The 17,031-nt window shown below is 37.7% G+C and overlaps 1 protein-coding gene across 7 annotated transcripts in view; it reads left to right on the top strand.

Annotated features, from left to right (window-relative positions):
• ATG10 (autophagy related 10) overlaps positions 1-17,031 on the top strand; it is a 209,429-nt gene that overhangs the window by 26,670 nt on the left and 165,728 nt on the right. For 2 of the 7 annotated variants that reach the window (XM_070233381.1, XM_070233382.1), the window contains one exon: positions 6,878-7,247. The exons of the other annotated variants lie outside the window; for them this stretch is intronic. In XM_070233381.1, the coding sequence (XP_070089482.1) occupies positions 7,245-7,247 (3 nt within the window). In that variant the 5' untranslated portion in view covers positions 6,878-7,244. The remainder of the gene's footprint in view (positions 1-6,877; positions 7,248-17,031) is intronic. 7 annotated transcript variants of the gene reach the window in all.

The following is a 17,031-nucleotide window of genomic DNA, read 5'->3' as shown; positions in this document are numbered from 1 at the left end:
ATCTCTTCAGGGCAGTTTTTTTTTAATAAAACTGGCATTTCTGTAAAAATGGAATTCTTCTGTAATGATATGCAGTATAGTAGAATTTAATGCATATTTTAGATTTAAAAATAGTCATATAACAGTGTGTTGAGTGGGACCTTTTTATCTCGTTCCAGAATTGCAGCTAAGGCCCCAAACTGAAGGCAAAGGACTCTAAGTAACTAATTTTCTATATTTGGATCGCTGTGAATAATCTGCTAGCCACTGGGGTCGGAAATCTGCCCACAGAGACTGCTCTGAGGAGTCATTCTTAAAGAACTGAGATCCTCCACCTGACCCCAATACGAGGATATGACTTAGCAGAGGAGAAGTGCAGAGTTCCTAATGAGAAACGATTCCCTCTCCTCCCACAGCCTCCCTTCCTTCTCCAAAGAACCACTCGTAAGGAGTGTGGGGCCCCTTCAAGTTGGGAGAGAGGTCATTTCATTGCCTAATTGAGCATTTGTTTAGCCCTGAACTTGCCAATCTGCCCTTTTCTGCTGGAGCAGGGCTAAATGGGGTTGAGAGTGATAGAGGGGAGAGAGGACACTGTTTAATCTACTTATGTGGTCACTTCAGCGAGTAGCTAGGCTTGACATCTGTTTCTATTGTCCTGCTCAAGAAGGCTATCATCCAGGAGGTAAAGGGACCTCAACAGTGGTAGAGGGCAGATGGTGACTGCCTAGATCAGGTAAATGTCCCAGGGGGTGGTCTCCCTGCAGGATCCTCTGTAGAGCCCATAAAATCACCCTGTGAGGGAGCTAGCCGCTGCATGCCTGCCATATGCAGGGACATTGACACCCAGTCACTGTCAGGCAGAGGCAACAGCAAGCAACAAGGAGAGAACTATGACTGCATCTGGTTAAGCAAGGAGATGACTCTCCTTCCTGCTTCCAGTTCTCAAGCCATGGGCTCCTGGAAGAAGTAGTGAGGGGCAGGAGGTATCTCTGAGCAGGACCATGCTTCATTTCACCATTCCAAGCTGCAGAGGGTGTGGGTTGAGCTACAGGGAGAAAAGAGCTTCAAATTGATTTTGAGTATGAAGTCTTCAAAATAACAAAAATAATAATAAGATTTGAGTCTTAATTATCTGAAGGATAGTGTTCTAATAACTTAAAACATCTAAAAAGTTATAGACTGGGACTAAGTTGTTGTTTAATGATCTCTAATACATCTGTTAGGTATTGCTGAGTAATAAACCATTACAAATCTCAGTGGTTTAAGATGACAACAATTCATTATTTCTCAGAGGCCTACCAATTGGCTGGACCAATTGTAAATTCTGCTGATCTGTGACAGGCTCTGTTGATGTCCACAGGGCTTGCTTCTGCATCTACAATCAGCTGACAGTTGGCTGGATGCTGGCTGGTTTAAGATGGCTTCAGTTGGGGTGATTTGACTTGGTTCCATGTTCCAGCATGCTAACCTTAGCTTGTTTTCATGGTGGTGTAGGGTCTGAAGGAAGGTGGTAGAAACACTCAAGCACTTTTTCAGATCTCTCCTTGAGCTTTTCATGGGGGCCAAGCTCAGAGTCCGTATAGGAAAGCACTACCAAAGGGCAAAGATATAGGGAGGTGTGAAAAATTGGGGTCATTAATGCAATCACTCTGGCACACTTACCTAGCGGGAAAGGAGATTTGACATAGGAGAGTTAGGGCAGTTATTGGAAAAACTCGAGGAACAGAGACCCCTTAGTAAGCAGGTTACAATTGATTTGAACAACATAGGCTCCTCTAAGACAGACTGTTTCTTCTATAAATTCTTTCCAATGTGTGAGTTTAACAGAAGTTATTTTTCAATGATCCTGGTTTTTAAATTCAGGGATCCCACTGAATTTGAATATATATAATCCACAAACTAAGTTAATAGAAAATATCTAAATTTGATGTATCAAGAGATAGCTGTATACATAAAATGTATGGAATTTAGAGACGAATACCAGAAGAAAAAAACAAGAGAAGTGGCAAGTGGTTGCCTCTGGGTAGGCTGACCAGAGTATTGGGGGTGTTGGGAGGGGTAAGAGGGGGCTGCTGATTTTTGTTACATATATGCATTTTAGTGACTTTTTAAACTATATGCTATATTACTTAGATTAAAATGAGTAATTTTTTTTAAACAGGAAAGTCTTATTTTCAAAGCACCATCACTGTACTGTTATTTACATATACTTATCTCAAATAATTTAGTCCCCACAGTATCCCTATGAGTTAGCCATTATTATTTCTGCTTCAGATGAGGCATGTAGGCTTAGAGAAGTTATGTGGCTTGTGCGGGGTTACGTGGTCTGTATGTAAGTGGCAGGGTCCAGATTGGAGCCAAGGTGTACCTGCTTCCAAAGACTGTGTCCCTAACCCCTAAACTGTAGTTTAATATTGAATTACAGGTTGAATTTAATATTGAATTCATCCACTTAGATAGAAGCTGAAGTTTAATCTGCTCCATACCAGAGGCCCACACTATTATGTAGCCAACACAGTGGAACTAGAATGTATGTACTTTCTCCCCCTAACAACCTTCAGTTGCTTCTTGTCAACATCTAGTCTTGAAATGGAAAAATAGCAATTGAGTAAATTCTTCTAGTAGAACATGATGAATATCCAGCATGTCTAAATTTTCTCTAAAGAAAAAAATATTCACTTTTATTTAATACTTTGAGTATTATATTAGATGCTTAGATTTCAGATATTTGATTATAATAACACATATATTTAAATTTTCAAAAAATGTATACTTATAGTGTAAGGAAAGCATTTGTAATTAGTAGTTTGACTAAGAAGAACTGATCTGTTTCCATGAGTTTTCCAAGTAATCAATATCCAGTTGTATTATCTTACTTTAGGTGTTAAATTTGATACAAACTTCACATACTAATTGCCTTTAACAGCTGCTGTAGATATTTATTGCAAAATGTCATTGAAAAGACAGATTTAATATATTAGTTTAGTACACATGGTGATTTAAAGATTAGAATATATTAAATAAACTGTCAGAAATTATAAATAAACTGAAATAAGTAAAATTATCCTTAAATTGTTAGACAAGTCTTCACGTTTACTGTTACATTAATGAGCTTTGTGCAGAGACTGTTTAGAATAAAATCCTTTTTCATCAGATGTTGCACATATGCTTTCACTGTTTGTTTTTCTTCAAAGTAAAACTTAATGAAACAGCTAATAAAACCCAATTTTACTCCTGATTCTTGAAAGAATCAATCCCTTGAAGTGCACCCACTGTTTATTCTTTTGCACTGGTTTTTGCTACTTTTCAGCATGTAAATTTTTCAGTAATGGAAAACAGTCAAAGCCATAAACCTTTTCTTCCAAGCCTTATAAACCCAGTGTTTATTTCCTATTTGTAAAGCGATTGCACAATGGAGACAGGCTTCGCACACAGACGGAGAAGTTTGGTCTCAGATCTGCATGTTCACCTCCTGCTGGCTTCAGGAGGCTGTAGTGCATGTGCATCTAAATGAATCTTTATTATGTAAATAACCAAGAACCAGAATAGGGGTTTTAACTACCTTAAAAAGAACAGAGACGTTTCAAAGTAAAAGGCGTATATGAGACTCCTAGACCCTGTTACTCTCATAAACCTGAAAGTGTTTTAGATTGGTGAATAGCTTATGAAAAAGGATCAGCTTCTGTGAATTAGAAATCTATAGATGGCAGATGTGTATGTACCCAAAGTGGCTCTTTCATTAGCCATAGCCTGTACCGTTCTGTATCTTCCTGCTTCTGGAGCAGATTGACGGAGTGGAGGTAGATATTTGAGTAGGGATGAGAGAAGCAGTGCTGCTCAAAGTGTGGTCCTGGGTTGGTACCAGTCAAGGAGATGAGTATAGAACTTGAAAATGAGCGCTTAGAAACCTGTAGGTAATTTGACAGAATAATTTTATGTCTATCAAATATAATTTAAAAGATTGATGTTGATAATGGGGGAGGCTATGTATGTGTGGGGGCTGGGGGCATATGGAAATCTCTGTACCTTCCTCTCAAATTTGCTGTGAACCTATAACTGCTCTAAAAAAAATAGTTCTTTTTATTTTTTTAAATGGGGCTTGTAATTTGGATTTTTAAATTTCATTTCTTTTTAGTAATTCATTTTCAGTGTTTTTCACAAAAGTATGTCTATGACAGATTGGAAACAAAAATCCTGATCTTCCACTACAGATGGTTTGAAATGCATTTGATCTGGGATGAGATTTTCAAATGCTGATTTATGTTCCTTTGCCCCATTACATAACATTAGGTATTAAAATTTAAATAAAGAGAAAAGGCCATCATTTATAATTCTAGTACCCTAACAAAACAGCTTGATGACACTGAATGGTTAATGAGCTAAGGGTGGATAGTAGAACCTGAAATGGAGATATTCTGTGTTTTCCGTTAAGGGCACGTCCATATGTTCTAATGACTGCAGAGTGGGAGTTGGTGTTGACATCCTTACAAGAAAATTAGGAAGCCTAACCAGGATTTGTACTCAAATGGAGGTGAATTATTACCATATTGAAATTTTTTTAAATTGGGGCAGGATTTTAGGTGGAGGGAAGGGAAGAACAGAGAAAGCTGAATTATGTACTTTGTGGCACTTCTGAAGGGTTAGGAATTTGGGACCACTGTGGGACCTTATGTGTACCTTGACAACAAAGTGGAGGTAGAAATGGGAGAGCATCAATGATGAGTTTCATCTACTTCTCAGTTTTACCTAGGATATCTTAGTGCTACTAAAAATAATGACAAGGCATGACTCTTTGGTATGCGTTTTATTCATTGCTGATACCTGGACAAGCAATCAGAATATAAAGTTGAGATTTATGTGTTATATAAACTGGGAGTCATAAAAATGTTCATGAGTCATAGAAATAGAAGTTTAGAGTTAGAAGGTCATATAATTTACCTTGTTCTAGATACTGCTTCTATTAAGGCTGCTTACGATGCATTAGCTTTTTGTACCAATCTGTGGGTTCTGTTCATGATAGCTGAGTGTGCCAGAAGGGAGATATCCTGAGCATACCATTTAAGAAACAGAGGTCCCAAGCCGTGGTTGAACTAGGAGAAGACTTATCCAGAGGATTGTCCAAGAATATACTGAGCTTGAGAGAGAGACAAGAGGTTGATCAGGAAGAAACCTGGAAGTTTGGTACTAGGTCAGAGCTTCCTAATTGTTATGCCATGTCACACTGTTGTGCCACAAACAGGCTACAAGTAGGCTCAAGATACTAATGGTCATAAATCATTAACAGTATTTTGTACAACCATTCAGAAATTTATAGTAGTTCAGATGATATTTGAGCACTATTTGAATGGCTCCCTATGTAAACTCCCTAGATTCACTAATTATTTTGGACCAAAAAACTAGATCTTGCACTTGTGACCAGGAATTTCACTCTGGTAGCCATACCACATAGCACCTACCCTTGACATTGGACCTTAAATCCCCCAGTATGTCTGATTACACACTTGTGATATATTTGTCATCAGTAATTTTTTAAATTGTGGTAAAAAATATATAACATAAAACGTACCATTTTAACCATTTAAATAAAAAAAATTAATTATGGTAAAAAACATGTGATGTAAATTTACCATCTTAACTCATTTTTGAGTGCTTCAGTTCAGTAGTGCAGGGAAATGTTAAGTTCGTTCACATTGTTATACAACCATCATCACCATCCTTCTATGGAACTTTTTCATCTTAGTAAACTGAAACTCTGTGTCTATGAAACAACTCCCCGTTCCCTCCTCCCCCGGCCTCTGGCGACCACCATTCCACATCCTGTTTCTGTGAATTTGACTACTCTAACTCGTATGAGTGGAATCATATATTTGTCAAAAACAGGCTTTTGTAACTGGCTTATTTCACTTAGCATAGTATGTTCAAGGTTCATCCATGTTGTGGCATGTGTCAGAATTTCCTTCTTTTTTTAAGGCTGAATAATATTCTACTGTATGTATATATGTATGTATATTTTTTTTAACACTTTATTTATCTATTCATTTGTTGGTGGATATTTGAGTTGCTTCCATCTTTTAAAATTTTGTTTTTTAATACATGTAAAATACTTGTATTTTAATTTCAATTTAGTTTGCTATAATCATTATCATTATATCATCATTATTATTTTATAATTTTTATGACTTAGAACCTATGTATGATTAATTATTTTTATTACTTTTATTACCATTTTCTGATACTAAGTGTTACCACATAAATCACTGATTTTGTTACTTCTTGATTTATTTACTTTCTTTACTTACTTAGTTTTTGCTTTTTGGTATTAAGAATTAGCCAAAGTCACATTCTTGATAGAATTTTGTTCTATGAATTCTTATTTGTTTTTGGAAATTAAAATAATATTTATTTCTAAAAATCAAGTAATAATTGAATGTAATTTAATTCAGTTGATTCACTAAAAGGCTTTCTAGCTTTAGAAAATAAAATTGTCAAAATATTTTTAATCACACACCAGTGTATACATTATATATACTTTGTGAATATTTCAAAGTTTTAGTTTTTGGAGTAAACAAAAATCACTGATTAATTGTTTGATTTTTCGCAAAATTTATTTTTAAAGTATTTGAATGAATGCAGAAGGTTCTTTATTCCTATAAACAGATTTTATGTAGTTATAAAAGCCTGTAGACCCCTTTAGTTCCTTATGTTTAAAAAATTTTTAATTTTACAGATATTGTACTTACTTTCTAATCTTAATGGAGAATTTTTCATTAAAGCTGGAAAGCTATCAGTTTCATAAGAGAAACATAGTATCAAAAACATTTGAAGTCACTGGTTAGGGAACGGAGTGAGAATCATCTCAAACTTGGATATGTGTGCTCAGAAACTTTTTCTCTCTCAGCCTAAATGCCTGACAGGCAGGAAGAGTTACCGGACGAAGACAAGGGACCAAGAAAACTGCAGTGACACCTCACCACAAAAACTCATCTCATCCTGCGTGGGAAAAGACCGGAATGTTTATAAGTCCTGCAAAAGCAGCACAAAAAACCAAAGCTCTTTTTGAGATTGGTTCCAACAATAGTCTTTTTCAGTTTATTTAGATTACGCTAAATCAACCAGTGTACAAGGTCACGCCATTAAAAGCTGAAGCCAACTGCCTCACGCAAGGACGGAAGCCCTCATTTTACCGGCCAGTCTAGAACTTGAGGCCAGTAAAGCAAAAGAGATGGAAAAGGTGGCACTCTGAAATAGTACTTGTAAATGTATTGATGGTACGTCAGATGACATAAAGCCAACGTTAATCCAGATTATTATTAAATCAAAGAGGTTTTTATTTCAGACTGATGACTTTACACACATTAGAAACTGCCAAATTCTAGGACAGTTAGAATCCTTGAAGAGAAATGCTGCGAAGAATATCAATTCTCTATAAAGATTTACCAAAACAAGTTACTGGGGATGAAATATTAAAGGTGGTAAATTCATACTTTGAAACACATAAGATATTATGGAAACATGCCTGAATTTGTATACTGATGGAGTAACTACAATAGCAGAAAGGTGAATGGCTGCATGTCAAGACTCTTAAAAACACAGATTCAAATAATGTGATGTTTTATTCACAGAGAAACTCTGTTGTGTAAAAGCTTGCCTCTGTATGAGATTCACATGGTCTGATGTATCTAAGTGGAGAATCTAATATAAGTGAAGCTGTTTCACTCACCTCTGTTTTCAACTTATGTGAAGAAGTGAGATTGAAGACTGCTTTCCACTGTTTCGTACTGAAGTGCAGTAGATGTCCAAAGGGGGTTTTGTCAGAAGTTTATGAACTAGCAGGAGAATTAGAACATTTTTGTAAATAATTCTTGCTTTGAAGATTTTTTAAAAGGTAGTCACTGGCTTGAAAAAATAGCATAATAAGCTGAATGAATGAACCTAATAGAAAAGTGCAGGGACCTCATGATAATGTATTCACATGTACTGATAAAATTTATGGATTCAAGGCAAAAATTTGGCCTTGGAAATGTGAGTTTAAGAAAGATTCACTTGTGGGGTTTAGTCTGTGTCACAGTTTGAATAGTAAAGAGTGATTATTAAGACAAGTAGAGCAACATCTGGTATACTGAAGAAAAAGTTTCAAGTGTTTTAGTTGTATTCACAAGTTATTTGTGGTATCATAAGAAATTTTCCACATTACATTTGTTGATGAAAGTAAAGGAAGATCTATTTGATTTACTCAACGATGGCACTTTTGAAGTACAATATAGATTTGAATTATCCAAATTCTGGTTAGTGATGAGAAAGGAGTTTCCATCATTTGGAGACAAGTGATAAATACTCTTCTCTACAGAGACAGAAAGTAGATTAGCTTGGGGCTGGGGTAGGAATGGGAGTTGACTGTAATAATTTTATGATATAAAGAAAATGTATTTAAAATTTTTTTCACCCCGTTTCATATAGACACCACCAAATCCCCTCCAGTTTACTCCATTAAACGATTCCGATATGAATTTTTATGTGTGTCATGATGTGAAAAGGGTTAGGAAGCGCTGGACTGAATCATATGGCAATCTGGAAGGTAGAGGCAAGAAAGTTAACTGTGACAGGTCCCAAATTCAATAACTAAGAGATTTTTAGAGAATGGAGTAAAAAGCAAGGACCGGGGGAGGGTAAAGTTTCAGGAAATATATTTACCAACTGGCAGGCATGCTGTGTCTCATGTCTTACTATGTGGGGGATAAGGGCCAGCAGTGGTGAGATGGGTGGGTGGCGGGAAGATGATGAACCAAACTGAGCTGGACTAAGCCAAATAGCTGTCTAGATGCTTCTGGATTATGTAGAAAGATAAACGCCTGGAAAGAGAAATTGTTTATTTCTCACTCACGGGGACTGATCAGAGTAAGTTAACTCCTGAAGGAGAAACCTGCTTTTTGGGAAAAAACACTCATTAACGATTACTTTGTGTCAGGTTCTATTCTAAGTGTTCTGTATGTATTAGCTAAGTTTGTTTTCACACTGGTTGATAATAGTCATTATTATCCCCCCTTTACAGATGAGGAAGCTGAGGTCACACTTATTCATGGTAGAGCTGGGATATGAACTCAGGCTGTCTGGCTTTAGAGTCTGTGTACTTGACTCTGTGCCATACTATTTCTCAAGGCTGTAGTAATACTAACCACCCATCTCCTGCTAAACTTCCACCGCTGGTCTCAAGGCAGACTGTCCTTATGACCTGGGCCTTCTCCTGTGGAGGTTGTGGCCTAGAGAGGATGCTGCAGTAGGGCCTCCTCCTAGGCTATGCCTTGGTTGTTGCTGAGCGCCACTTCAGTTGCTTGTTAGGGGAAAGCTGAAGAATATAGTCTGATCTTAAAATGTTACCAGAACATTTACTCTGCAGCAGTCCATCATTTATGTAACTTGTGCTTTAGAATATCGTGGCCACTAGCCACATGTGGCTATTTAAATTAAGTAAAATTAAATAAAATGAAAAATATGGTTCCCTAGTTGAACTAGGCACATTTCAAGTGGATACTGCCTACCATTTTGGATGGCACAAAAACATCTACATCATTGCAGCTGGTTTTATTGGACAGTAGCATTCTCGCTGGTCGTCTTCGCAAGTCTGCCACAGAAGGGGAGCACATTTCCTCTGGGCGTCTAACTCCTCAGGTTGCCTTGCTTCAGTGGTTGGCCCCACTGATTCTGTCTTTCCTCATATTGTAAAAGACAGTGATACCAGAAAATAATAGATTTTTTTGGTCATTAGATGCTGGTTCATACAAGATTTGCTTTCTTAAAACAGTTCTGCAGTACTGTTGGCCTTGCTCTCATTACTTTTTCCTGCAAGTTTAACAATTATAAACTGAGTTCTAAGAAATCCCTATGTGACAGCCTGTCACACTTTGGCTGCTATTGAACTTGAAGGCATCTGTAGCTCTTGTGGCTTAAAAGTGGGCATTACTGTTAAGGCAGAGCTCCTGTTTGTGTAGTTGGATTTTTGAGTCCAATTTTAGAATTTTATTTTTGTCCATGCTGAGTATCACCTCATTTTTGCCTCTTGTGGACTGAGGTTTTTTTTTTTAATTAAATCTTGATTTGATCACCTGACAAGCCAGGTTTTTACCCAGTTTTGATAAGCATACCTTTGTAGGTGGCTAAAAAGAAGTCATGTCAAACTTCTCTCATTTCCTTTTGAGAAGGTTACCAGATTGGCAGGATGCTATAGAAGTAGTGAGTTTGATCTCAACCAAATCATTTAGAATCTTTTCAGGGGCGGGCAGTTAGGTGAGTAAGGACTGCAGAAATCATATCAAATTTGAAAAACCTGAGACTATTTAATCTGGAGAAAAACAGGCTATTTTAGATATTCAGAGGACTGTGTTGAGTGAGCAGTGTTGGTCAGAAAGAGACTTTATTTTTATTAGAGGGAGCTATCAAGGTCAGTTATAAGAAATATAAAGTGTTGTCAGTATGTTCAGGAAAACACACATAGTTTCCCAAGACCTTGGAGCAGCACCACGTAAGAAGGAGTAACTGCAGGATATTTCCATTCTTGCAACCACAAAAGTGAAGTGAGCCAAAAAACACAGTGGGAATTAAACTAAGTAGGGTTAAGTTTTCATTAAAGGCTGTGCCTTGCATTCACCACTCCTGGTTGCCCTGGCAACTGGGCTCCCTCGCATGCTAATGACATTGTAATGAGAAAAAACACATGCAAATGCAGTAAATAGTAATTAGAGGCAGAGCCATACATGGAGTAGTGAGCTCCACCTTGGGAAGGTCTGGGGCGGAGCTGATGAAGGGTTTGTAGTGAAGACAAAGAAAGAGGTGATGGAAGGAAGACTTCGAGTTGTGTATGAAAGGGTAAGTTGAGTCTGCATAGAGCACACTCTAGCATTTGTCCCGTGCAAATACCTGTTGTTTCTCCAAGCAGAATTTGGTCCAAGTCGGAAGTCATGCAGTTGTACATCCACATTGTCTTAACCGTTCTACCTACTGGCGTCACTGAATGGAAAGAATCGTAAGTGTATTTGCCTTAGGTTTAGAGCAACTGTAGCAGCCTGCTGCTTGGAATGTCCTCTTTGCCCACACTGGGCAGGGCTGAGCCTGCCCAAACAGGGTAGTTGGGCTAGAATATGTAGCCAAAAGTCAGTCTTGGTGAAGAGAGAGATTTAATGCTATGTTGCTTCCGATGAGACAAGTAGGACTAATGGGAGACTATATTTGGTTAATATAAAGTGTAACTGACTAGTAATGCATACTGTCCCTGTCACTGGAAATGTCAGGGCGTGCTGGGTGACTGCCTCTCTCAGGTGTGATAGATAGGGTTTTTGATTTGCTGAATGGTTAGACTCAGAGTCTGTGAATCTGTGTTCGATTTCATTCTCTTCCCTTTATTTCGTTTTGTTCAGGCTCTTCTTTTCTGTCTTTTCTATTTTCGTTGCCATGTGTGGGTCTGTGTAGCTTTCTTGGAAATGGCTAGAAAATGTTATTTTGCCTGCCTCGTATTATCCCAGTTCTTTGATTTATCTTTTTGGTGTCAGCTGAACCATAGATCATTGAATAGAAATCACCAGAAATAGCCATTGCAATCTATAAACTTTTACTATTCTTTTTCTTCTCTCAATTAAAAAAAGTTTCACAAGAAGTGCACGCATACTTTTGTAAAAACTTGCATTAGTATGTTATTAAAAATTCAAGCAATATAGACATATATATGGTAAAATGTTTAAGTCCCTTTCAGCTGCCTCTCACCTCCTCTGCCAACTCCCAGATCCAAACTTCTCCCCGGAGAAAACCTCTGTTAACAGTTTGAGGAGTAACCTTCAAAATCTCTGTGGTTATTATATATTGTAATCTACACTATTAAGACATTATTAATATCTAACACTTATGGAGAGATTGCTATGTGCCAGACACTGATCTTTTTTGTATATTAATTCATTTAATCCTTTGAACCTCCCTTTGAGGGATATTATCGAGGGAGAAAGAAAGGCTAAGAGAAGTTAAGAAACTTGTCCAAGGTGACAAGCCACATTTATATCCCAGGAAGTCTGATTCGGAGCTCACACTTTCTCTCATCACACCATCCTGCCCTGCTCTGCGGGCAGCATGTATGTATATGTTTTCTTTTTGCATCTATCTGGAATCAATCATTCCATATGATTATTCAAGTAGTTTTTTTACCTTAATATTCAGAGATCATCATTCCATATCAATAACTTACCTCTGCCAGTTTTTGAAAAATCGTTGCATTTTATCTCTGTAACAATTGATACTTTAATAAATATCCGTGCAAAAGAATTTTTTTTTTTTTGAGGAAGATTAGCCCTGAGTTAACTGCTGCCAATCCTCCTCTTTTTGCTGAGGAAGACTGGCCCTGAGCTAACATCCGTGCCCATCCTCCTCCACTTTATATGTGGGACGCCTCCCAAAGCATGGCATGCCAAGCGGTGCCATGTCCGCGCCTGGGATCCGAACCGGCAGACCCTGGGCTGCCGAAGCTGAATGTGCGCACTTAACCTCTACTGGTTCCTCCTCATATCCCCACAGTTCAACTCTGAGTGCCCCAGGGCTCAATCTTTGGATTTCTTCTCTTCTCCAATTAGATTCACTCTCCAGAAGATCTTATCCTGCTCCTTGGCTGTAAATACTATATATTCACCGATGACTCTTGAAATTGTGTTTTTTAGTGCCTATCATGTCCCAGAACTTCAGGCTTTTATATTCAGCAACCTAATTGACATTCCATTTCAATGTCTATGAAGCATTGCACATTTAACTCAGTTTGACTTTACCTTCTCCCTCTCCCAATCTGCTGCTTCTACTTACTTCCCTCTCTCAGCAAATATTATTTTCCAGTTGCTCAGGACAGGAACCTGGAGTTCCTCTTGACTCCTCTCTTTCTCTTACATCCCATATTTAATCCATTACTAAGTCCTACTGACTCTGTCTTCAAAATATATCCATAATCAGTCACTTCTCATGACCTCCACTGCACCACTTTACCTAGGCTCTGTCATTTATCACCTGGCTTATTGCAATAGCTTCCTAGTAAATGCCCATTTGGAATCTGGTCACTAAACAGCAGCTAGAGTGATCTTTTGAAAATAAGAGTCCAGTTATATAATTCTGTGGCTCAAAACCCTCCAGTGACTTCCAGTTTTAGTTGGAGTAAAATCCAAAATTTTGGCCATTACTTCCAAGGCCTGAATTGTTCCCACCCTCTTTCCTCTCTGGTCTTATCTTCTGCCATTGCCCTGCTCCTACACTCTGCTCCAACCATGCTAATATCCCTGCTGTTTCCACCGTGGGGCCTTGGTACTTCCCATTCCTACTGTCTAGTGTGTTCTCCCCTAGATAGTTTCATGACTTATTCCCTTACTTCCATAAGATCTTTGCTCACATTATCAGTGAGGTCCTACCTGCCTACCTTATGTAAAATAGCATCTTCCTAACCCTATCACTTTCAATCTCCCTTACCCTAATTTATTTATTTTTGTTGCACTTAAAACCACCTGCCCTGCATATTTAGTTATCTTCTCTGCCCTGCCCCTGAGTCTCTAGAATGCAAGCTCCACGAGGGTAAGTACTTTTGCTGTTTTGTGCACTGCTGTATTCTTAGGGCCTAGTACAACATATTGCATGAAGTAGGTGCTAAAATATTTGTCGAATGAATGAATGAATGAAGATATGGACAAAATTTCTCTCCAAACATCCTATAGCAATTTATACTCCTATCAAAAAATATATGAGTATGCCAATTTTTTCATATTCTCTTTAAAAATGTCTATTACTAATCTTTAAAATTTTTTTTACTCCAAAAGATAAAAAATGATATTTTTTTTGATTTGCGTTTTCCTCATTATGCTGATGTTGAGCATATTTTCATATGCTTATTGGTCACTGGTATTTCTTCTAGGAATTTCTTGTTCATGCCCTTTGTCTGTTTTACTGTAGGGTTGTTTATCTTTGTAATCTTGATTTGTAAGAGTAACTTACATATTATGACTCTTAATCCTTCATTTCCTATATGTATTGCAAATATTTTTTCCCAGACTGTCACTTCTCTTTTAACTTTGTTAATAGTATCATTTGTCATACAGAAGTTTTTAATTTTTAATAAATCTGCCAATCTTTTGTTTTATTGCTTTTGGTTGGTGTTTTCTCAGAAAATCCTCCTAACTTCAAATTATGAAGATATTCTCTTGTATTTTCCTCTAGACCTTTATTATTTTATTTTTTATATATAGGGCTTTAATTCATCTAGAATTTATTTTAGAGATTGTGTTATGTGGTACTGTAGTTTATTTATTTAATTATTTAATTTTATTTATTTTATTTAAAGGAGTCAGTTGGCTTCCTTATTGACTCATCCATTCTTCTGTCTGTGATCCAAGATTCTCTTTTTATCTTATATTAATTTCCAACATATAAATGAGTCTGTTTCTAGATTCCGTATTCTAATCCCTGATCTGTTTTTCTTTGTCACAATAACATAGATTTTAATTTTTTTTAGTGCTCTTTAGTTGATTTTGATATCTGATAATCCTACCATTTATTGTTCTTTTTTAAAAAGTTAACTACCCCTGTGCATTTTCTTTTTTAGGTAAATTTTAGAATCACTTTACAAGTTTCCTAAAAAACTTGTTGGGATTTTTTTCATGTCCTACAATGAAGTTGTAGAATTTTCTTGACATAATGATAGGAATTTCCCTGGAAATTTAACAATTTTTGTTCATACGAGGAGTGATGTATTTTGTCTTTATGATTTTAATTGATTGTTGCTACGGTCATAAAGTTATCGATTTTTATGTGTTGATTTTTTCCTGACCACTCTCTGAAACTTTATTATTTATGTTATTATTTTTTCTGTTGATTCTCTTAGATTATTTAAGCAAACAATGAAATCATCTGTCATTCCTTCTTTTCTTCTACAAGAACTTTCTCCAGGCGGTGTGCTGGACACTTGTAGAGCTCACCTTGTTTGTTACTCCTCTCTCAGAGAGCACTGTCCTGTACTGCCTGTATCTGAAAACCCTGATTTCAGATTTTTTTGTTTGGTTTTCTAGGTTTTGGAGATGGGAGAGTAAATCCAGTCTCTGTTATTGTATTATGGCTAGAAGACCAAAGAAACACTTAGAAGAATGCAAAAACTCTTGAAGGATACTAGTGTGTCCCCTCATTATATAATACATATTACATATATATGCATACATACATATACATGTATAATATTAATAAGTACAGATTTTAGGCTAAGATGTTATTAGATATATGATCATCAGTTCAACTAGTCTGTTTCCAAACCTAAGATTGGGAACACAGCAGTGAGAGAACATGATTAACTCATGGAAATGAAGGAGAAGAGGTGTTAAAGGGAGACCCCCTGAGGTCTTTAGCATGGGGTTGGGGTGAGGTGGTGGGTTTTGCTCCTTTGGCTCAGCCTTCACAAAGCTCCTGCTTTGTTGCAGAGGCGTCAGACTTCTTTCTTCTGAGATGTGCTAATGTCAAGCTATGGGGAGCAGGAGTTCTGATGGAAGATATAGAAGGAGAGGGCATGAACAGGCTTGGGATGGAAATGACTATGAGGGCAGAGGTTGTGACTCATTCTGGGAAATATATCAGGAAACTTTTGTTACACTAGTAAAAAAAGGCTGAGTGGATAACATCCTCCATCTCTCTTTCCTCCTCTTCCCTCTTCTCTGCTGACAGTATGAGTTTGCCACGTGTCTGGTATTGATCCAAGTAGTGGATATTGAATGCTCTTTTTGGCAAGTAGAATAACTCCAGTAAAGTCTTCAATCTTACATTATCCAGGCCCCATGAATAAAAAGCAGTAATGTACTACTGTACAGCCTTTTCTAAAGGCTCTCAGTACTTTCATCCTCATTGTTGGTCAAAGACCTTTTGGTTTCCAGCAACAGCCATGAGAATCTGGCCGTGTCCTCAGGCTGGAATAGCTTTAAGTCCTGGCATGGACTTTGTCCTACCTTGGCTGTTCTTCTGGGCAAGCTGCCTCTGTGTTCAGTGTAGGAGCTGTAGGACTGCCTTTCTCCCACCTGTTCCTGCATCTCCACCTGCACTGGGTTGAATAGTGTTCCCCAAATTCACGTCCACCCAGAACCTGTGAATGTGACTTTATTTGGAAATAGGGTCTTTGCAGATGTAATCAAGTTAAGATGAGGCCATATTGGATTAGAGTGTGTCCTCAATGCAATATGACTGGTGCCCTTAAAAGAAGAGGGAACTCTGGACATAGAGATACAGACACACAGGGGAGAAGTCTATGTGAAGACAGAGGCAAAGATTGGAGTGATGCGTCTACAAGTTGGCAACAACCAGAACCTAGGAAGAGGCAAAGAAAGCTTCTCCTCTAAAGCCCAAAGAGAGAGCATGGCCCTGCTGACACCTTGATTTTGGACTTCCACCCTCCAGATCCAGAACAGGGAGAAATAGATCTCTGTTGTTTTAAGCCACCCATTTGGTGGTACTTTGTATGGCACACATGCCAGGAAGGCTTTTCTCACATCCGCTTGCCTTCTCATTCTTGTAGCAGGATCCTTCTCTGAGTTAAACTGCTTAAGCTCAAGCATCCTTCATTCCATGAAAAACTAGTAAAGTTAATAAATTGTTTGTACTGCTTTGCAAGGATAATGCTTTGAAATCACAGTGACAACTTGCAACCCTGATAATTTTCTACCATTAGACTATCAAATTTCTTTCAGTTTAGTAAAGTACAGGGGCTGGCCGGTGGCATAGTGGTTAGATTTGCACGCTCCACTTGGGTGGCCTGGGGTTTGCCGGTTTGGATCCTGGGTGTGGACCTACACACTGCTCGTCAAGCCATGCTGGGGCAGCATCCCACATAGAGGAACTAGGACTTACAACTATGTAGTGGGGCTTTGGGAAACGAAAAAAAAGAGGAAGATTGGCACCAGATGTTAGCTCAGGTCCCAGTTTCCTCACCAAAAAAAAAAAAAAAAGAAAGCATACCTTTAAAAATATAGAAAGTACAAAATTACTTTAATACTCTTAATTCTCTTGAATAATTCT

The sequence above is a fragment of the Equus caballus genome, chromosome 14 (genome assembly GCF_041296265.1).
Source record: "Equus caballus isolate H_3958 breed thoroughbred chromosome 14, TB-T2T, whole genome shotgun sequence".
NCBI lineage: Eukaryota > Metazoa > Chordata > Mammalia > Perissodactyla > Equidae > Equus > Equus caballus.
Note: the sequence above shows the minus strand (reverse complement) of the source record. Positions and strands in the feature narration are given on the sequence as shown.